This window comes from Anomaloglossus baeobatrachus, chromosome 7 (assembly GCF_048569485.1).
Source record: "Anomaloglossus baeobatrachus isolate aAnoBae1 chromosome 7, aAnoBae1.hap1, whole genome shotgun sequence".
Classification (NCBI taxonomy): Eukaryota; Metazoa; Chordata; class Amphibia; order Anura; family Aromobatidae; genus Anomaloglossus; species Anomaloglossus baeobatrachus.
The window spans coordinates 109998841-110023152 of NC_134359.1; the positions used below are offsets into that span (position 1 = coordinate 109998841).

Genomic DNA, 24312 nt, shown 5'->3' on the forward strand with positions numbered 1-24312 from the left:
ACTGACCCGCCGCTGCCGACGCCACTGACCTGCCGCCACGACTGCCAGCACAACCTCTGCCTCCTGTGAACCCGCTTCACCACCACTGCTGCCCCCCTTCGGTAAGACAACAATGAAGTATAAGACGGACCCCATTTTTTTGTTTTACCTTTATCTCTACATTCGGGGTGCGTCTTATAAAACGAAAAATACGGTACATTATTATATATTTTTTTTATTATTATTATTTACTGGAAACCGAATTTACCAAATGAGGAAATTTCTAAATCCAACAAATCAAAGCTTGTGACTATGAATGATTACTTTGATACAATCTGACATCATATTTATGTCCATGTAAACATCTTTTTAATTGGTGTGGGACTATAAAAACCCCCAAAACATACAAGTTCACTAGTGAATTACCTTCATTAGCGGCTTCCACACTGCATGATCCTGAAAACTGGTACGAAGTTGTTGGACTGATCTGGATAAACTATGTAAACATCTAAGGAGAAATATGCAATTAGACATTTCATACACTGGGGCGCAATATGATCTCTAAGAGAAAACAGCCGTAATAGACGTAAAAGGAATCTTCCCAGAAGACTAACACTAACACCCCTGTACTATATAGTAACACATATTTTATCTTATATTCACTTAATACTAATTATTGCACTTAAAGGATTATTCCCATCTCCAAGATCCTGTCCCTATATGTAGTAGGTGTAGTAATAATAATAATAATAATAATAATAATAATAATAATAATAATAATAAATAATAATAGCATATACCTCCAACTAGAAATGTGATATTGGTCTCCTGATATAGCCATGTCCCTTACCTCATGTGCAGGGCATTGCAGCTTAGGTATTCATGGTTATGACCACAAGCAACTAACTGTCACTACATGAGGGGATGTAACCATGAGGTGAGAGAAATGACTATAGCAGGAGAACTATACTACATTTCTAATTGGAAGTATTTGCTAATACTATTATTATGACGCTTACAACATATTGGGATGGAATTTTGGAGATGTGGATAACCCTTTAATGACCAAGTCTAGAGCCGGCCTTTCATCATGTACTCATCTAAACGTTAAAGCACCTTCAAGTTAATTGAATATTCTCATTTAACATTTGTTGTTAAGCTATTGTGTTCTTAGGATAAAATCACTATATTGCAAAAAATTTCAGCAATAACCTGGAGAAAGTTGAGGGTAATCTACCTTAAAGGGAATCTGCCAGTAGGTTTTTGCTATGTTATCTGAGGACAGCATGATGTAGGGGCTAAGACACTGATTTCAGTGATGTGTCAGTTATTAGGCTGTGTGCTGTCGTTTCAATACGTTTTATCAACAGCAGATAATCACTGTCCAGACTAGGTGCCCGCATGAGACCTGGTCCAACCCAACTCCCAGCAGCTGTTATTTTCATAAAATCAGTATTTTCTCTGCTCCGGATCTGGCAGTTTTACAGAGCTCATGAATATGCTGAACTACCTGCAGCAGGACAAGTAGTTCTGTAATGATAATCTACTACTGATTAAAGAGGGATTTTATCAAAACTACACTAAGAAGCCCAGTAAGTGACACATTGCTGGAATCAGGATCTCTGCCCCTACATTATGCTGCTCTCAGATTAAGTAGCAAAAATCTGGTGACAGATTCCCTGTAAAAATGCTACATGGGCTCAAAAGACAAATAAGCAAAGTAAAGAGTGAGTAGTGTGTAAATCATACCTGACGGCAGCTAATCGCACCTTGACACTAGTCTCAGACAAGCCATTCACAATCCGGTCCATCATATGCTCGGCCTCAATGATCTAGAAGGAGACGTTAATGCAGCATCAATAACATCATGGCAGCCTCCTGATCACATTCCTATCCTGCTTAGGAGAGGTCATCCACTTTCATGTTCTGAATCAGTAAGGAACGTACACGGCTATTTATTAATTTCTACTACAGCTTTTTGGTATTGAAAGGTTTCCCAAGTTTTTTTTATTACAGTAATCACATTGTTAGACATAATACACAATCAGAAGCAAGCAATAGAAAAGTAGTAATTTTGATTCATCAATACACAAACAATACAGTTACCGTATCTCAATTACATTCTTTTTTTCCAAATTCTTTGAGTGAGTCACATAAGTGATGCATACAACATCTGTCTGGGGGCCAGTATGAGTGTAGCCCCCCTGAGCTGTGTTGGGGGATTCCAGCTACTCAACTGATCTGAAAACCCATTGATAACGAGAAAAAAACCCCCCAAAAAACAAATGCTGCTGCTAAATTAGGTGTAGGTTATGTTCACACGCAGCATTTTTGCTCCTTTTTTTCTGCAGCCAAAACCTGTTCTCTTAGCAGTAGAACGTTGCAATCAAACACCTGTAATTTTAGCATTTTTTATTGTGCTTTTTTTTTTTTGCAGCGTTTTTGGGTGCAGATTACGTGCGCTTTATCTACATGTTTAACAAAGTTCGTTTTAAGCTCCAAAAACAGACATTGGGTGTATTTGCAGCATTCTTTTACTTTCTCATTGCTTTCTATGGGTGAAAAATGTAGCAAGAATGGATATGCTGCAGATAAAAAAAAAAAATAAATAAAAAAAAATGCTGCAGTTCTCAAAATCAGTCAGTAAAACGGTGAACATAGCCTTAATTTATTAAAAATGTTAAAGCAACATAAAAAAAAAAAAAAAAAAAAAAAAAGAAAAAAGGTATTGCCTTGTTTTTTTTTTCTCCAGGAGCACACTTAGACAACAATCTCTATACAATAGAATTAAAAGGGAATCTGTCACCAGGTTTTTGCCACCTAATCTGAGAGCAGCATAATGTGGGTGCAGAGAACCTGATTCCAGTGATGTATCCCTTACTGGGCTACTTAGTGTAGTTTTGATAAAATCCCTGTTTAAATCAGCAGTGGATTATCATTACAGGACGTGTTGCCAGGTAGTCCAGCATATATATGAGCTCTGTATAACTGCTAGATCTGCCACAGAGAAAACATTGATTTTATCAAAATGACAGCAAACAGCTCAGTAAGTGACATCGCTGGAATCAGGGTCTAGGTCTCTACATTATGCTGCTGTCAGATGAGGGAGCAAAACCCCAGTGACAGATTCCCTTTAAGTGACCAGATCAAATCAGTCTAGGCCAAAGAAACTGCTAGCTCACTGAGGGTTCGAGTTACACCTACAATTATACTCTATGGCAAGTGGAACGGTGGGAGGAGCTGAATGTTGCACAGGTAGTGCAGCTAGCACAATATCCATCAGCTTTCGAGTAGGTGGTTTAACTTTTCCTAGAACCGTATTCATAGGTACGCCGTTTAGTTTTGCTGCATATGGTCTTCAAAGCTGTTGCTGCTTGTGAGCATGTGCTACATAGAGAAATAAGAGCAGGAATGCCTCATGCCTGTGTATGAAGACAGCTCAGCATCTAGTCTCTCTCCACTAGTTCAGAGTGAACAGAAAAACAGATCGAATCTACAGAAGATAACACTAGTGTCAAACAATAAGGATGTGGTATAGTGGCCAGAGTGTTATCCCTCATACACACATATGACAGCTTATTATGAAAAGTTATCTGAAATGTCGGGTGGTCTAAGGGAAATGTTTCTCCGTCGTAGAGTGCCAAGCCGGTGTAAAGAGACGTATAGACCATGCAATGAAAGGCTTGGTAATGGCTCAATATTAACTTTTAATTGCTACATCCAATTGGTGGCACCAGAGATCAAGTGCTCATCCTTCAGAAGAGGCTATCTGCAGGCAGAAATGACAGGTACGCTTTACGCCTTAGAATACTAAGTTTCTAAACTGTTGAATAACATCTTGTGTGAATAAAAACAATTGAATTCTGGGTGAGATCTTTTTCTCTGGCGTAGTGGTAGAAGGTAGCATCACTTTATGGTAATTGGGGATTCAACGTTTTGGGAGCCTCAAATATCCAATTAACGGATGGGGCTGCAGCTCTGAATCACCACTCTGGTCTCTTTATTCTCAGCAAAGGTGGGTCTCGGACCACCAGTGATCATAAGGTGATAGCATAATTTCCTAGCAATATGCCATTATTTTATAAGACAGGGATACCCCTTTAACACTAGAACTACTGGACTCGTGACACCTATATAGAAATACATGGTGCAAAGTAGTCAAAAAGGACTACCTCAGTAGTTCTAGTGTTAAAGGATAACTTCAGCAATATATAGTGTAAAGTATAAAAAAGTGGCTTGTTTGGAAATGTAAAAATGCATTGAGAACTTCTTCCAAAGCCATAGGTGAAAATGTATTGTTCTATAAAAGAGCACTGGCTGTGTCCTAGTTCACCACAGCCTAAGGGGTACTTCACACACAGCGAGATCGCTACTGAGATCGCTGCTGAATCACGTTTTTTGTGACCTCATTAGCGATCTCGCTGTGTGTGACACTGAGCAGTGATCTGGCCCCTGCTGTGAGATCGCTGCTCGTTACACACAGCCCTGGTTCGTTTTTTTATTGTTGCTCTCCCGCTGATAAGCACACATCGCTGTGTGTGACAGCGAGAGAGCAACAATCCTGAATGTGCAGGGAGCAGGAGCCGGCGTCTGACAGCCTGCGGTAAGCTGTAACCAAGGTAAACATCGGGTAACCAAGGTGGTTACCCGATATTTACCTTCGTTACCAGCCTCCGCAGCTCTCACGCTGCCAGTGCCGGCTCCTGCTCCCTGCACACGCTAAGTTAAGCGGTGTGAGCTGGTAACTAAGGTAAACATCGGGTAACCATACCCGATGTTTACCTTAGTTACCAGTGTCCGCAGCTTCCAGACGCCAGCTCCGTGCAAGCACAGCGTCGCTTGCACGTCGCTGCTGGCTGGGGGCTGGTCACTGGTCACTGGTGAGATCTGCCTGTTTGACAGCTCACCAGCGACCATGTAGCGATGTAGCAGCGATCCTGACCAGGTCAGATCGCTGGTCGGATCGCTGCTGCATCGCTAAAAGTGTGAAGGTACCCTTAGCACGAGAGGTCAGGACTTCAGAACTGCGGGTCAATGACTAACACTTTCTTTTTGAAAGGTACATTGCCATAAGTACAGTATGTTGACTGTGTGTGTATGCACAGATCACTATCCGTTTGCTATTGTGTTGCAAACACTGGAGATCAAAATTAGAGAACACACAATTTCCTAAATGTTAAAGGTCATTGTGCAGTCCTGTGTGATTATATCCCAACATGAGTAACCTAGCAGTATTTTAAGCTTATTTCATAGATTGGATTTTTTCAAAAGCACATAATAAAAATGTAAAATGAGATACATTTAAAAGAACACTGATCAAAATTAGAGAACACTTTCAGATACCTGCAAGTTATTGGTGTTAATCTGGCACCTGGTGCTAATTTCCTTAATTATTTAACAAACTCTAGTTAACTGGCAGCCTAACTTTACAATTTGCACTGACTCTGCAAAAATGGAGTGCCGATCCAAAGTGACTGAAACCCTCCAGCAGCAGATTGTCCAGATGAAGGCCAAAGGGGTGACCCTATCAGCCATAACAAGAGAAGTTGGTCATTCCAAGTCTGGGATTTCGAGAATACTGCTTCTTTACAACATCACAAACTCTTTCAAAGTCCCCCAAGAAGGCTGGTCACCCTCGAAAGACAAATGCAAGAGAGGACAGTAATTAGGGTAATTGTTTCAACACTGCAGCTAGAATTCCTCACCAGTTCAGCACTGAACAGGGTAAGGATCTGTCTTGTCATACAGTGTCACGACTTTTAAGAGCATTTAGATTTGCAGTTGTGTGGATGGAAGAAAAGTGGTCACAGTTCATTTCAGTGATGAAAGCAAGTTTAATTTATTTGGGTCTGATGAGACACATTATGTTCATTGACAAACTAGGGAAAGACGGAACCCAAAGTGTATTAAGAAGTCAGTAAAAGGTGGTGGAGGAAGTGTCCTCCAACACCTTTTACCATGTTTTCTGCAGCAGGAGTTGGACCTCTCATACAGCTGCATGGCAGAGTGAATGCAAGTGTGTATCAGAACCTTCTTCAACAACACGTGGTTCCTTACTTGTACTCATAACTCAATCATCCAGCAATTTTCATGCAGGACAATGCCCCCTGTCACACAGCAAAACGGGTAAAGCAGTTCTTTGAAACAGAAAACATTCAAACAATGAAATGGACAGCCCAGAGTCCTGATCTAAACCAAATAGAAAACCTCTGGAAAATCCTTGGTGACAAAGTTATGGCCAAGAATCCCACAACAGTCAAATAACTGTGTTAGAGACTGGAAAAAGAGTGGACCAAAATCACACCAGAGCAGTGTGAGAGACTAGTGATGCCCTGTGGCCACAGATGTGCAGAAGTGATTAAAAGTAAAGGCCTGTACACGTCCTACTGATTGGTGACTGTTGTTACCTTCAGAACATTTACTTATAATCTTACTCTGTGTTACAGTCATTGCTGTTCTCTAATTATGATCATCATGTTTTGGCCAAAATAAAGGTTTGATGTTGATAAACTTTTAATCTTTTGTAAAACACTGTTCTAGTGGCATGGTGCACCCCTTAAAAAAAAAAAAAAAAAAAGTCAAAAGGTTGATCAATGTAGATTATTTGTGAAAAACAAAACAAAACAAAAAAAAAAACCAAACAAACAAGTGATCATACATGGTTCTCTAATTTTGACCTCCAGTGTAGTATACCATAATATACCTCTACAGTCTGAAAATGTCTGGGAAAATACAGAGAAAGTACAAGTTATTTAGTGGAGATCACGCTTTATTTCATTTTCCTCAGACATACATTGAGCACATTTAAATCAAATGAATAAAGATTGGTTTTACAATTTACAAAATAGTAAAATCCATAAAAAAAAGACAAAATGTGCAAGGCAAGGATAAAGAACTTGTTATTTAGCAAACGGCATTATTATACAAAATTAAGAACAAAGCAGCGAAGGTTACACGACAGCCAAATAGAAGGTGCAGAGTTCACTTTTTTCCCCGTTCAAAACATTAGGTCATGAAGTTCCTGCTGGCTCGGATCTTTTGACCCGGTATGAAGTAGGGGTGTCTTGTAATTATAGCAGAGGTACTGACTTGCCAGCAATTACAGAACGTATGGGCTCAGTCACATGAGAGTTACAAAGCCCTCTATCTTACAGGAGAGTTAAATTCAGAGCAGGTGTATTTTTTGGAAATCTCTCAAGTCTCCCGTTTGCCAAGATCCAAAATAATGTAACTTGGATCTTGGCAAACACAAGGACAGCTTTGGCAAAAGGTAATGTATATTGTGTACTTAAGGTTCCTGGATAGTACATCATAATGGGTAAGAAGCCTATGGGGGTGTACAGTATGGCCTCCCCAGATAATCTACCGGAGTCACAGTACAGCTCCATACAATTTGGAGCTTGTGCATGAGGCTTTACACATAAAAATATACAGTTTTCAACTAATAATTGTCAAAATATAATGAACTTTCTATGTCAAACCTGTCTCTGAGAAGAGTAAAAGAAGTGACTTTGGAAGAATAAACTTTCTCCACTGCAAACAATCAAAGAAACTGTGTAGGGTGAAGATGCCCAACTTAGCGCTGAAATTAAACTTGCGTATGAAATACAGGTAATGGAGATTCCTACTGGAAAAATAAAGTGAACCCCCCTGACAGGGATCACGTATTACTGGGACGGGTTGCTCCGCTCAGGATACTAGTTATGTTTTGACCTTTTGCCTATACTACCACTTTCTTTGACGCTGCATTCACACATCTCTGCGACATGTCCAAGTGCTGCCCAATTTTTTATCAGACGGCACAAGGACCATTGAGTAGCAGCATGGATGCATTTAGACATTCAGTAAAATGATGGATGACTGAGATTTGGGAAACGCACAGCATGTCCTGTTCTGATCAGATTTTGAGTATCAGAATAGGACATTCGTGATGGGTCTCTGAGCGGTCTGGTAAAGGAAATCGGATAGCCCAATGACTTCACACGGATATGTGAATGCAGATTAAGTATTTATTTCCTTCTAACAGTTTTTTGATAAATCCCCTACCGGACCCATAGCCGTTTTCGAGTCCTTAAGTGAACCGTCATTATTTATGAGCTTTAATTGCAAATGTTTTACCAGGGGCTCAATTGATTTATGAAAAAATATGAGGAATTGGAACAGATTTGCCCAATATCTTCCCAAACAAATTCTGTCATCTAATTTGTTTTCAATATGAATAATAATCTATTTTCTACATGTGGTTTGAAGGTGTATTTTTTGGAAGTGTCCATCTGTGCTATCTAAACAACACATGTGCAACTGGATAAATTAAAAGAAGGACACACTATTTATACCCCTGTCATATACACCTGTACAGAAAATCTTTCATTCTTCGCAATTCCACTTATAAATTGCTAATATCCCATCTATCACTAAACTCATATCTATTATCTACTTCCTATGCATCCACCTTCTCACTTTCCTACTACTGTAGATGCCCCTGTATCTCCTCATTACCACCTAGTACTGGCCTCTTCACGGTCGGTTCACTAGGCAGCATTGAGCATGTGAGTCCACCACTAGGAGGACCAACACTCCCTCCACAGGAGACCAAGTAGGGTTATGCCTACAGCTATAACTAATGTACCGATATTTACAAAACCAGACACTATCTTTAATGGTTCTGTATATGTTTTATAGGACAACCCCTTTCTATTTCTCAAATTTCCCCCCAAAAAAGGTTTACTTTCTGTAGATAAACCATGCTGGTGCCCTAAAGATAGGAGATAGCAAGTATAGCTAAACAAATGGGACTGTAAAAATTAATCAGAATACAGAGTGAAGCAGTCACAGCTATATATTCTACATTTGTCTCCACTCTCAGAGCTATACAACAAACAAAAAGGTATGACATCGCAAACCCCACTGGCACTTCGCTGCCGAAGTTGCCCATGTTTTAGAAGACTGAATAGTTAACATGGTGTAATTATTCAAAACGGAAGATTCAGATTTCTGGCTAGAAAACAAGTCACTTCTGCATTTTCACAGTTACTGGCTTTTTTTTGGCCTTTATTTGCACAAGATTCTCTATTACAAAGATGGATAGAGGTATTACCATATCTAATAAACCTAAATAAATTACTTACACAACTCTAGAGGAAAACCAGGGGAAAAAGAGAAAGCTAAATGTAAACCTCCCTAGGTATACAACATTCTGTATGAATATCAATGTCCATATTGGACATAAGTATTGACGTACTATAGCACATGGGATATTTCTGGATACTAGTTTAATTTCCAGTGTGTGAGGATTGAGCGGCTTACTGCCATTTGGAATTTAACCCAAAACTTAATTTCCTTCTCTATAAATCTATTTTATTTAAAATAAATAAATAAATAAATATCAAATCTCCAGAATTGTAGAACGCCTCCCATCACCATACAAAATGGAACCGGTAACAAGTAGAGATGAGCGAACCTGAATAGTTCAATGTTCATATTGAAGATTGACTTTACAAAAAAAAAAAAAAAGACAAAAAACGGTTTGCGTTCCGGTACTTTACATATGCTGACCACTCACGCGAGTATTATGGTAATCGGGCATGCTTGGTGCCTAGTGCAGCACTCGAACGTCTCTCACTTGGGGTAAAATCAACGTTATCGGATGTAGTGTGCTCAAAAAAAAAATAATAAATAAATAAATAAAAATATAAATGGAAAAAAGCTTGCCCACTTTCCGCCGGAAGGCTATGTTTATGGCTGGCTGCATGTGGGCAGAGACCTGAACTACCCAACTGAAGACTTCCATTGGGGTTCAGGTCAAGTCCTGGTCCAGAACTGAATTTTATCTAAAGTCCAACTGATCCCAGCGAACCCGAACTTTCACGGGTCTGCTCATCTCTAATCCTTAGCCATTCCACAGGCCCTCCACCAAATCTCTATTACAGCTAAATATTCTCAAGGGAAAAATGTATCCCAACATTGGTCTTTTCTTAAAGTGAACCGGTCAGTTGATACATGCTGCAAAACTGGGCCACGGACTGTATGATCACAGCCACACATGTTTTACTCTGAAACACTGCAGCATTTAAGAGAAATCCATACTTTTAATACCTCCCGAGGACCGTCCTGGACTGTGCACTAGTTGTATGGGCTGTGGGCTGGTCACCGGCGGCTTCTTCCAGTCTGCTGATATTGACAAAATGTTTTTTGGCTACATGTGCGTAAAGAGGCTTGTCAGTCAGTGTCAGCAGCCTGGGAGAAGCTGCCGGGGATCAGCCCATACAACTAGTGCACGACGGTCCTAGTGGGTATAAAAATACAAGTGCATCTCAATAAATTAGAATATCATCAGAAAAGTTCATTTATTTCTGTAATTCAATACAAAAAGGGAAACACATTATATAGAGTCATTACACACAAAGTGAGCTATTTCTATATATTATAAAAGTCATTACAAAGAGTGATATTTCAAGAGTTTATTTCTGTTAATATTGATGATTATGGCTTACAGCCAATGGAAACCCAAACGTCATTATACAAGACCAACTGAAAAAAGGATTTTAAACTCAAATGTTGGCACTTACCGAAACGTTTGTACAGTAAATGCCTCAATACTTGGTCGGGGCGCCTTTTGCGTGAATTATTGAATCAGTGCGGCGTGTCATGGAGGCGATCAGCCTGTGGCACTGCTGAGGTGTTATGGTACACCAGGTTGGCTTTGATAGCAACCTTCAGCTCATCTGCATTGTTGGGTCTTGTGTCTCATAGATTTTCTATGGGGTTTAGGTCAGACGGGTTTGCTGGCCGATCAAGCACAGTGATACTGTGGTTATTAAACCAGGTATTGATACCTTTGGCAGTGTGGACAGGTGCCAAGTCCTGCTGTAAAATTAAATTTCCATCTCCAAAAAGCTTGCGGCAGAGGGAAGCATGAAGTGCTCTAAAATTTCCAGGTAGATGTCTGCGCTGACTTTGGTCTTGATAAAACACAGTGGACCTGCACCAGCAGATGACATGGCTCCCCAAACCATCACTGATTGTGGAAAATTCACACGAGACCTCAAGCAGATTGGATTGTGGCCTCTCCACTCTTACTCCAGACTCTGGGACTTTGATTTCCAAATTAAATGCAAAATTTACTTTCATCTGAACAAAACCCCACCTTGGACCACTGAGCAACAGTCCAGTTTTTTTTCTCCTTGGCCCAGGTAAGACGCTTCTGGAGTTGTCTATTGGTCATGAGTGGCTTGACACAAGGAATGTGACACTTGTAGCCCATGTCCTGGATACGTCTGTGTGTGGTGGCTCTTGAAGCACTGACTCCAGCAGTAGGCCACTCCTTGTGAATCTGCACCAAATCTTTAAATAGCCTTTTCTTAACAATCCTATTAAGACTGCGGTTATCCCGGTTGCTTGTGCACCTTTTTCTACCACACTTTTTCCTTCCATTCAACTTTTGATTAACATGCTTGGATACAGCACTCTGAACAGCCAGCTTCTTTAGCAATGACCTTTTGTGTCTTACCCTCCTTGTGGAATGTGTCAATGACTGCCTTTGGACATCTGTCAAGTCAGCAGTCTTCCCCATGATTGTGTAGCCTACTGAACCAGAGTAAGGGATCATTTTAAATGCTTAGTAAGCCCTTGCAGGTTTTGTGGTAATTATTCTAATTTTTTAATGATAATGACTTAGGTTATCATTGGCTGTAAGACAATCATCAACATTAACAGAAATAAACACTAGAAATAGATCACTCTCTTTGTAATGACTATATATGGGTTTCCTTTTTTGTATTGAATTACTGAAATAAATTAATTTTTGGATGATATTCTAATTTATTGATATACACCTGTATGTTTTGTTCTGAAATGCGTTTCAGAGAAAAACATCTGGCTGTGATTATACAGCCAGTGGCCCACGGTTTGGGCAGAATGTAACTGTTGACAGGTTCCCTTTAAATGGAAACATGGGGAAGATAAGTATTTTGACATTATATCTCTATCTATCTATCTCAAGGCGTAGTCGCACGTTTTCTGAATTTCTGACTGAGATCACTTTCTAACATTACCTGTATTTCAGTGTTTAGTGGGTTTATTTTTTATGTAACTCCCTGTGTTACACTGAGAGCATGTGCTTGTTATGTTGAACTGATGTCACGTTGTATAGTATAGGGTTAATGGCGCAGTTTGATTCTACCAGTTTAAATATTTTTAGCATTGATTTAGACTTTGGATACCATGGAGAGCGTGGTACATAGGCACTTCTCAGACAAAGACATTCCAATGTGTTGATCTCAGAGTGTCCTGATAAGACCAATCAACTATTTAGAAAAAAAAAGGCTTTAAACACAAGAGGGCCATCAAAGTTGGAAGGGTATAACACTGTTAGACCAAGGAAGGGTTGAGTCCAACAGAACACTGAAAAACGGAACGTCTACACTTCTGTCCATCTCAGTCCAGGTAGGGAGGAGCTCCCAAAATGTGGAGGCCAAGGTTATTATTTTGACTTGATTGATAACCTGTATGTTTTGTATGGTCTTGTATACCTCTTTTGCAATTTTCTATGTACCGTATATATATTCTGACATGTAATTTTCATGATCATTTCACTACTGTATTTCATTAAGCCACTGTGTGAAGCCATTTACCTTACATTTTCAAACCCACTATAAAAACACAAAGAAAAAGTACGGTAATTTCCAAGGGACTTTCATAACTATCTTAATGTAACAGCCATCTAACAGTTCTATAGTACCACCCTTCCTCTGTAATGAAAGCCCCTTCCATACACAATTTCCAGTATGACGATGTCTTTAAATATCAAATTAGTAGCTGGTTACTAATTTGGCATAGGCATTTTAACATACTGTATAACCCCCAAAAAAAACAAAAGAAATGGATATCGGGTGATTAGCATGAAGACCAAAAAGAAAAACCCCTAAAACTTAAACTTTATTATTTCAATTAAATTCAGATTGTGTTTGACGTCTGTGTGGAAACTAACACTGAGGACATAGGACAATGCTTGAGTGCAAATAAGCCATCAAAAAATAACCTCATAAAATCTCCCAACTATCAGTATTCAATCCACAGCAATTTAATGTGTCAGTGAGAGAAGATGTATTCAATCAAGCAATAAATAAGTCCCAATTGTCATATAAATGAAATGTATATACTGCCCATAACAAAAATGGTAGTGGTGAAAATGGGAAAAGGTGCTGCAGAGCAATAGGGGGTGTGGTCAAACAACTCCTTATATGGCCATACCTTGCCACGGAGGTTGGCACCCTAAACCTAGACGCAATGGCGCCCCCGCTCGTCGACAGCTCACCCTTCTTTCCCTCCACTATTCTCAAGTGCTGGTCTGGGACGAGGGGAGTGCAAGAAAAATGCACTGCAAAAAAAAACCACAATCACCAATCACACACTGTTAGAGCAATATCAAATTAAATGCAATAAATGTCTCATGGACAATGTTTGTTCAAAATACAATTTTTTGCCCCATTAAATGCACCAAATCATTATAAAGTGCTTAGTGCTTCCCACAATATTTTCAATAGAGTGCCTCACCAGTTATACAAAGTGCTACGTGTATCTTTGTTTAAAATATCTTATAGATTTTATACAAATATGTTTTAGTAATCCTCCTGGGACCCCAATGTGTTCAAAGAAGAGGATAGTTTAGGTGTCAAAATAACCCTGGGTCACCTTAGAGGAATATCTGTAACGTGACAGAATTGCAGTATATTGAGAGATCCTCAATAAAGGCCCAAAACGGATCTCTCAATATAATGCAATTCTGTCACCTGAGAGATCCGTTTTGGGCCTTTATTGAGGATCTCTCAATATACTGCAATTCTGTCACCTTACAGATATTCCTCTAAGGTCACCCAAGGTTATTATTTTGACACCTAAACTATCCTCTTTGAGCACGTTGGGGTCCCAGGAGGATTGCTAAAACACATTTGTATAAAATGATCAGGGCTGTGGAGTCGGTAAACCAAACCTTCGACTCAGACTCCTCAATTTCTCTTGCACCGACTCCGACATATATTGCTTATAGTTAGGTGAAAAATTTATTGTAATACATGAACATGTGTATGTGAACATCAGACATTTAATCATTTTTATGATACAATAATCAAGATATTTGGATAGAACATAAAATATATTTATTGGAATACAACTTTAGAACACAAAAAACTGTAATAAATTGTAAATATCTAATACACTATATAATATACAGTAGATTACATATATATCGTATTACACACACACACACACACTTTACATAGTGTATTACATATTTACAATTTTAGTTTTTTGTGTTCTAAAGTTGTATTCCAATAAATATATTTTATGTTCTAAATATCTTGATTATTGTATCATAAAAATGATTAAATGTCTAATGTTCACATTGTACTACAATAAATTTTTCACTGAAATATAAGCATTATACTAAATGTTATTATTTAGTAAAATATTCAGCACATTCTGCATTGCACTACTGTCCCCAATTTATTATATATTTTAGGAGTCTGAGTATTTTATACTAACTCAGACTCCGAATCCACCAAAATGAGCTTCGACTCCGACTCAGACTCCACAGCCCTGATAAAATCTATAAGATATTTTAAACAAAGATACACGTAGCACTTTGTATAACTGGTGAGGAACTCGATTGAAAATATTCTGGGAAGCACTGAGCACTTTATAATGATTTGGTGCATTTAAATGGGGCAAAAAAAAAATAAAATTGTATTTTGAACAAACATTGTCCATGAGACATTTATTGCATTTAATTTGATATTGCTCTAACAGTGTGTGATTGGTGATTGTGGTTTTTTTTTGCAGTGCATTTTTCTTGCACTCCCCTCGTCCCAGACCAGCTGTACTTGAGAACAGTGGAGGGAAAGAAGGGTGAGCTGTCGACGAGCGGGGGCGCCATTGCGTCTAGGTTTAGGGTGCCAACCTCCGCGGCAATGTAGGGCCTTATAAAAGGATTTGTTTGGCCACACCCCCTATTGCTCTGCAGCACCTTTTCCCATTTTCACCACTGCCATTTTTGTTATGGGCAGTATATAAAATTTCATTTATATGACAATTGGGACTTATTTATTGCTTGATGTGCAATTTAATACCTCTTCTCTCACTGACACATTAAATTGCTGTGGATTGAATACTGATAGTTGGGAGATTTTATGAGGTTATTTTTTGATGGCTTATTTGCACTCAAGCATTGTCCTATGTCCTCAGTGTTTGTGTTTGATGTCTTTGTGGAAACTATCTGAATTTAATTGAAATCATAAAGTTTAAGTTTTAGGGTTTTTTCTTTTTTGGTCTTCATACTGTGTAACCTCCAAGATGGAAAATAAATAAAAATTAGCTTTTTAGAATAAAATCTTGTTTCCATATTCTAATAGTTTTTCCTACAGTAATAATCCATTTGGAGGTGACAGGAAGATCTAGTAATGTAAAAGGTAACAAGGGTTTCGCTTTGACAGAGAAGGTTCTTCCCGTGGACTCATAAGTTTTTCTATAAACCATCTCTACCTAGGAGGCTACTGAATAACATACTGGGTCCTAAAACCTTATTCCACCACCTCATAGTGGTGGCCTGAAGATCTGTTCTTCCCTCTTATCAAATATAACAATGATTTATTTGTTTTGGAAAAAAAAACAAACAAAAAAAACAAACAACAAAAAACGAAAACAGGATTTGGGGGAGTGTATAACCAATTTGAGCTACCCACTATAGCTTTGGAAAATTGATTAGAATAGTCTCTGTCTGTACATAGTAGGACAACCTTGTGAAATATGATCATTTCCCTAGGATTATATGGTATTATTGAGCAAAGGAAATCCAGCTCCCATAATCCAAAACCTATAAAAGAAGTTATTACAAATTTCAATTTTTGCCATGAAGGAGGATCAAGTGATCCAAAACGCGTTGCATATTTTGTTCTTATGTTCTCTGTGTGGAATTTTCAATAAATCCTTTTATTAATAGTTTACTGAATTGCAGGAACTGGATTTCCTTAGCTCTTTACTTTTGTTGCATAAGTTAGCTGGACTTTCCTCTAGTTAATTATAACTGGTATTACTAAATCAAGGCATTATCTGACTGAGCGCATTTATATAATGGAAGCCTAATGTTGCCTTCACAGATTAATGTGGACATTGGAAGTATGGCACATTTGGTATAATGGGGTTTGAGTAATAATCACTTGTTTTAGCTCTGTTGAATAATTGTTAACTTGATAAAGTAGTTACAATGTCATCTGCACAGAGTGAGTTAGGTGAGGATATATGGTCAAGTCGAAGTGTAAAATAGAAAAAAAAGCATTTAACAGTCTAATATACAGTATGTAAAAATATGGTGTGGCACTGCCATAAGTCACATTAAAGTGGTAGATAACAGCGTTGGCCTACAGTCTGGAGACCAAGCTGCTTGTAGACCTTAGTAGGTGTGATCTGTCTTTAGGCCGTGTGCACACATTGTGTTTTTGATGCAGATTTTGACACATCTCTGCATACCTATCTTTATGCTAGAAAAGCCAAATGAGAATTCTGAAGTGTTGTGCGCACGTTGCTCATTTATTTTTTGTTGCAGATTTGGTGCAGAAAATAATCTGCATCATGTCAATTGTTGATGCGTTTTTTTTTTTCGCCCTTCCACATAGACTTTATTGAGAACGCATAGCTAAAAAATACGCAAATAACGAATGTGTTTTTGGTGCTTCTTTTTCCAGAAACTGCAGATTTGATGCAGAAAATTTCTACAGCAAATGTGCAACATGTGCACATAGCCTTAGGGCTCATGCGCATGTTGCAGAGTTTCATGCATTTACGCTGCGTATTGCACCGCAGCATAAATGCATGCAACCTGCGTCCCCTGCACAATCTATGAAGATTGTGCATGAGAAGTGCGCACGTTGCGTTTGAGAGCGCAGCGATTTGGATGCCAAAATTTTGTTCCAAATCGCTGTGTTCTAAGAAGTGACTGTCACTTCTGTGCGCTTTGGATGCAGCTCCCACTCTGTCTATGGGAGAGGCTGCATCCAGAGCGCATGAAATCAGCTTTTTTTCTGCAGAAACGCTGCATCCATGTGCTGTCAAATCCCTGCAGAAATTTCTGCAGGGACACGACGCAACGTGTGCATGCAACCTTTTAGTGTTTGAGGAGTCCAGAAAAAGTGTAAGAAAGCATGTGGTGTTCACCATCAATAATATAAGGTTCTTAATCTCAAGTATATCAGACACAAGGTATATAAAAGAAGGCCAGGGGCGTTTCACAAGTATTAATGCTTCATCTATGTCTACATGAAGTGTTGATACACTCATAGTTGTCAGGCTTTGATGAAGCCATGCACAACTGTTGCCTAGTTTCTATAATCTGTGTCAAATTTGCCTAAATAGAAAAAATATTTTATTAAAATCGATTATGAATGCAACATGTTTTCTTCTACTTACAGTGCCTACAAGTAGTCTTCAACCCCCTGCAGATTTAGCAGGTTTACACATTCGGAATTAACTTGGCATTGTGACATTTGGACTGTAGATCAGCCTGGAAGTGTGAAATGCACTGCAGCAAAAAAGAATGTTTATTTCTTTTTTTAAATTGTGAAAAGTTTATTCAGAGGGTCATTTATTATTCAACCCCTCAAACCACCAGAATTCTGTTTGGTTCCCCTAAAGTATTAAGAAGTATTTCAGGCACAAAGAACAATGAGCTTCACATGTTTGGATTAATTATCTCTTTTTCCAGCCTTTTCTGACCAATTAAGACCCTCCCCAAACTTGTGAACAGCACTCATACTTGGTCAACATGGGAAAGACAAAGGAGCATTCCAAGGGCATCAGAGACAAGATCGTAGAGGGTCACAAGGCTGGCAAGGGGTACAAAACCCTTTCCAAGGAGTTGGGCCTACCTGTCTCCACTGTTGGGAGCATCATCCGGAAGTGGAAGGCTTATGGAACTACTGTTAGCCTTCCACGGCCTGGACAGCCTTGGAAAGTTTCCACCCGTGCCGAGGCCAGGCTTGTCCGAAGAGTCAAGGCTAACCCAAGGACAACAAGGAAGGAGCTCCGGGAAGATCTCATGGCAGTGGGGACATTGGTTTCAGTCAATACTATAAGTAACGTACTCCACCGCAATGGTCTCCGTTCCAGACGAGCCCGTAAGGTACCTTTACTTTCAAAGAGTCATGTCAAGGCTCGTCTACAGTTTGCTCATGATCACTTGGAGGACTCTGAGACAGACTGGTTCAAGGTTCTCTGGTCTGATGAGACCAAGATCGAGATCTTTGGTGCCAACCACACACGTGACGTTTGGAGACTGGATGGCACTGCATACGACCCCAAGAATACCATCCCTACAGTCAAGCATGGTGGTGGCAGCATCATGCTGTGGGGCTGTTTCTCAGCCAAGGGGCCTGGCCATCTGGTCCGCATCCATGGGAAGATGGATAGCACGGCCTACCTGGAGATTTTGGCCAAGAACCTCCGCTCCTCCATCAAGGATCTTAAGATGGGTCGTCATTTCATCTTCCAACAAGACAACGACCCAAAGCACACAGCCAAGAAAACCAAGGCCTGGTTCAAGAGGGAAAAAATCAAGGTGTTGCAGTGGCCTAGTCAGTCTCCTGACCTTAACCCAATTGTAAACTTGTGGAAGGAGCTCAAGATTAAAGTCCACATGAGACACCCAAAGAACCTAGATAACTTGGAGAAGATCTGCATGGAGGAGTGGGCCAAGATAACTCCAGAGACCTGTGCCGGCCTGATCAGGTCTTATAAAAGACGATTATTAGCTGTAATTGCAAACAAGGGTTATTCCACAAAATATTAAACCTAGGGGTTGAATAATAATTGACCCACACTTTTATGTTGAAAATTTATTAAAATTTAACTGAGCAACATAACTTGTTGGTTTGTAAGATTTATGCGTCTCTTAATAAATCCTGCTCTTGTTTGAAGTTTGCAGGCTCTAACTTATTTGCATCTTATCAAACCTGCTAAATCTGCAGGGGGTTGAATACTACTTGTAGGCACTGTATATGCTGGAAATATGCAGATATAGATATACAATCTTCAGAAACCCTTTAATTTGGACTTCTTTATCGCAGCATTTCAGAAGCAGGTAACATTTTCTTGATTGATAGTGGCGGATTTCTAGGCCTTTTTCAGTAAAGCAACTATAATGGCGGTGTAAAAGAGAGTTACCTGGTAGCCGAAGATGCCAAGTAAGGCTGAGGCCACACGGGGATTAGTGCGAGTCCTCGCATGACACTCAGCTCACGCTCGCAGCACAAAGGGAGCAGAGTGTCATGAGACTGTGGTCCACTCGTCCGATCAGACCACAGTTGCGGAGGGGAGGGAGGGATTTATCTCCCCATCTCCTCTGTTGCTGGCTGATGAGAGAATCACACTGTTCTCACGTTACATTGATGTAACGCAAGAGCAATGTAATGTTTCTCTCTCCCCATAGACTTTTATGGGTGCGAGTGGAACAAGATCGCATTGCACCCCCAGCATGCTGCGACTGTTTTCTCGGTCCGATTAGGGCTGAGAAAATAATCGCTTATGGGTGCTGCCCCATAGAGTAATATTAGTCCGAGTCTAATGCGATTTTTTTTATTACTCGCTGTGTGTGCTAGGCCTAACAAACATTCTGAAACAAAACTAATGACTTCTCTCGGGCTCATGTTTTTGTACTCTCCCTCCCTTAGGCTTTACAATACAGCATTGTGAATGATGATTGGCAGCTGATTATTCGCACAAGTGCTGGGGTTGTGGGTTCAAATCCCACAAAGGGCAACATCTGCAAGGAGTTTGTATGTTCTCCCAGTGTTTGCGTGGCTTTGCTCCGACACTCCAAAGACATACTGGTAGGGACTTTAAATTGGGAGCCCCAAAAGGGGCAGTGTTGCTGATGTACTGTATGTAAAGTGCTGTGGAATATTTTGGCTATATAAATAAAGATAATTATTTACGGAGAGAATGATTAGATGGCTGACTTGTCATATCTATAATGTACATTGTGAAGCCTCTAGGTAACACATTTTCAATCTCTCCCTCATATACACACACACACACACACACACACACACACACACACACACACACACACAGTAGATCACAAAATTAAATACACCCCTCACATTTTTGTAAATATTAAATATCTTTTCATGAGACAACACGGAAGATTATACAATGTACTGTAGTCAGTGTATAGCTTGTATAAAAGTGTAAATTTGGTGCCCTCTAAATAACAACACAGCCAATAATTTCTAAACCGCTGGGAACATAAGTGAGTACACCCTTAAGTGAAAATGGCCAAATTGTGTCCAATTAGCCATTTCCTCTCCCCGGTGTCATGTGACTCAGTGTTACAAGGTCTCAGGTGTGAATGAGGAGCAGGCATTACATCTGGTGTTAACACTCACACACGCGCTCATATACTGGTCATTGGAAGATCAACATGGCTGCTCATGGCATAGAATTCTCTGAGGATCTCACAAGAAAAAAAAAAAAAAAAAAATTTTTGCTCAATATAAAGATGGCCCAGGCTATAAGAAGATTGCCACCACCCTGAAACTGAGCTGCAGCACGGTGGCCAAGACCATATAGTTGTTTAACAAGACAGGTTCCACTCAGCACAGGCCTCGCCATGGTCGACCAAAGTTATTGAGTACACGTGCTCAAAATCCTATCCAGAGACTGTCTTTTCAGAATAGACGCATGAGTGCTGCCAGCATTGCCACAGACGTTACCGGGGTTGGTGTCCCACCCATCAGTGCTCAGACCATACACCACACAGTGTATCAAATTGGTCTGCATGGCTGTCGTCCCAGAAGGAAGCCTCTTCCAATGATGCAGAAGAAAGCCCGAAAACAGTTTGCTGAAGAAAGCAGACTGCAAACATGGATTACTGGAACCATGTCCTGTAGTCTGAGATGAGACAAAGATAAACTTACTTGGTTCAGATGGTGTCAAGTATGTGTGGCAACTAGGTGAGGAGTCCAAAGACAAGTATGTCTTGCCTACAGTCAAGCATGGTGGAGGGAGTGTGAAGGTCTGGGGCTGCATGAGTGGTAACGGCTGTGAGGAGCTACAATTCATTGAAGAAACCATGAAGGCCTTTGAATTCAAACATGATAATGACCCCAAACACCCAAGGTGACCACTGCCTTGATAAAAAAAAAAAAAAAAAAAAAAAAAAAAAAGTGAGGGTAAAAAAGGTGCTGGACTGGCCAAGCAAGTGTCCAGACCTCGAGCATCTATGGGGCATCCTCAAAACGGAAGGTGGAGGAGCAAAGGTCTCTAACATCCACCAGCTCAGTGATGTCATCATGGAGGAGTGGATTAGGATTTTAGAGCCAACATGTTAAGCTCTACTTAACTCCATGCCCAAGACAATTAAAGCAGTGCTTGAAAATAATGGTGGCCAAACAAAATATTGATCCTTTGGTCACAATTTGGACATTTTCACCTAGGGGTGTACTCACTTGTCAGCAATTGGATATTAATGGCCGTGTGTTGAGTTATTTATAGAACACAAAATTCATACTGTTGTAAAGTAGTCAGTGTACAGCTTGTATATTATATATCATAGTGTCATATCTTAAGTGTTGTCCCATGAAGAAATATAACAACGTGTACAGAAATGTGAGGGGGGGTACTCACTTTTGTGAGAAGATAAATTTAAATTTAATTTATTACACACAAAATAAAGATATTAAACTCAGGCCACACAATAGACTGTCACCACATGGGCCTCCATCTCAAACCCCAAAGCAAATTTCGATCCCACTTCATCTGGGGGCCGAAACCCGTTGGGGTTGCACTGTATTTAACTGTGGACATAATATACTGTATGTGCCTATACATGCCGGTTATTATTCATTAGTAATATTCTGCCATCTGGTGGCCACCCTTGGTATTGTAATCTTATTTTCATTATATTGCGTCACTCGTCAGCCTCTACTTGCTTTCATAGTTTCTTGTTTTTACTAATACCTTTTAAATTCTAATTTTATTGCGTAGTTTTATATTTCAATAACATTGAATGGCTTTGTATGTATTTTGTCTGAGGTTTCATTAAATTGGAGTAACACTTAAAGGGAACCTGTCAGGTGCAATATGCACTCGGAACCACGAGCAGTGCTGGGTGCATAGTGCTAATCCCTGTACACAATATATATGCTGCTGCACAGATGGTCTAGAGGTATGTCTCACACAACTGTTCTTGTGTCGGATATACCTATAGACCATCTGCACAGCAGCATTTACAGTATTTATTGGTGACACCGACAGGTGCGATCAGTTGCCGATAGCTGCTTCTCTTTGTCTATACTAGGGTATTGTCTACTAATTGGGGAGCGGATATTGCTATTTTTAAGTATTTCTATTATTTGCCTATCTTGTAGCATACATAAAGAGAACTTTAGAAAAAGTATTTCTAAAGATCCTTCATGATCTGCTAATGAGCGCAGGGACTAGTCACAAGGGCGTTAGTTTCTGCGCTCATTCCACCCTCTTAGCATGATAGCACGTCCACATGGCTGCACACTGGGCAATGGGCATGAACATTGAATAGCATTTCCTTGTGGGTGTGCTTCCATGCTAAGAGGGCGGAATAAGTGCAGGAACTAATGCCCTTGCGACTAGTCCCTGCGCTCATTAGCAGATCATAAAAGGATAGTTAGAAATACTTTTTCTAAAGATATCTTTATCTATGCTACTAGATGGAAGGACGGTTAGGCAGGGATTAGCAATATGCACCCAGGACTGCTCATGATTCTGGGTGCATATTGCACCTGACAGGCTCCCTTTAATGCATGCAAAATGGGGAATTTGATAGAGCCATCATTAACACAGAATGGGGTAGAATTTGGTTTTACTGATTACTCTTTGGATTACAATAAAAAAAAAATAAAAAACAGGTTAAAAGGGTATATGAGACTATAATGGTAAATATGGTTAGTTGTCTCATCTCATACATTTATAAGAGGTTCACAGAGGTCCCAACTCTTGAATCTCTTGTGGGTCCCAGAGGTGGGACCGACATTAATCAGACACTATGTAGCTAAAATTCCTTACACATTAAATATAACATGGCACAGTTGTGTGTGTATACACTAGAGGAAGACATTCAGCGAACATAGAGTTCTTGGGAATAGGTGACGGTTTCTTTTATTCCTTCTTACATCCCTTAGGTTATCAGGATGTAAAACGCCTTACAGGATTACATAGATTTTGTTTGTGTCCATTTTTAGCAAACAAAAAGATATGGATTTGGATAAGGTGTTGAAAAAGAAATCACAGGCTGCTTGCTTTGCTGTACATAGCAAAATGTAATAGTGAGTGAATTTTAGTGTGTGCGCCCAGCCCCTGTACTCGCCATCGCCACTGTCCGCTCATGGAATATAAACTGCTGTTTACACAGCCACTTCCAAGTAGACAGTGTAATCTTACACATGGCTCTTACGCTCCATTAGCCTCGCATCCTGGGATTCATAAAGTCTGTAGAAATCCCTACTCAGACAGTAATAGGTCTGTACAGCACTTTATGATAATTGAAAATATAAGTGGCAACATTAACTATGCTAAAAAAAAAAACACCCAAAACCCAAAAAGCAGATTTGCAGAACACAAAAGCAAAAAAAAACAAAAACAAAAAACAAACAAAACCCCACAACAAAAACCACAATAATGCACATTTTAGGAGTTGCTATAAATCCGCAAACACTTTCCATTACAAGATCATAAACAAGTTTTATTTGCACATTAAATATTAACGAAAAAAAAAAAAAATATATAAAAATTGCTCACAAAAAGCAAAAATCCAGGAAAGATCGAACCGGAGCAGACGTCCACATTTCTGCACTTTTTACAATACAACGTTAATTGTCATAACACATTACAACAATAAGGTCTCTATCGGATACTGATCACATTGTATGAACAGTCATAGTGCCAAGTGCTAAATATAATTTACAATAAGAGCTTGTACAATCACTTACTACAGAACAAAGAAGTCATACTTCATGTGTCAGCTAATAAACATCGCTGTTCGTAAACTAAGCGCTACAATCACAACTGTCCGAGGCTTAAGAAAACTAGAGAATAAAAAAAATATATTATGTTCTACGTACAAAAAGATCAGCTGTTCTCCATTAGGAAGCATTGGTGCAAGTGTGAGAAGAGCGAGATCACCAAATGGTTGGGACAGCCTGATATTAGATTGACTACACTAAAATCAAGGCATGCTTGTGGTTCTAGGTCTTCAGAGAGGTCTGCTGTCTCTTAGGCCTCCTTCACATATCCGTGTATCCACTATGTGTG

General features: G+C 39.6%; 1 protein-coding gene across 2 annotated transcripts in view; it reads right to left on the bottom strand.

Annotated features, from left to right (window-relative positions):
* ARMC8 (armadillo repeat containing 8) overlaps nucleotides 1-24312 on the bottom strand; it is a 218410-nt gene that overhangs the window by 36307 nt on the left and 157791 nt on the right. For both annotated transcript variants that reach the window (XM_075317585.1, XM_075317584.1), the window contains 2 exons: nucleotides 1729-1811; nucleotides 406-487 (listed from right to left, as the gene is read on the bottom strand). In XM_075317585.1, the coding sequence (XP_075173700.1) occupies nucleotides 406-487; nucleotides 1729-1811 (165 nt within the window). The remainder of the gene's footprint in view (nucleotides 1-405; nucleotides 488-1728; nucleotides 1812-24312) is intronic.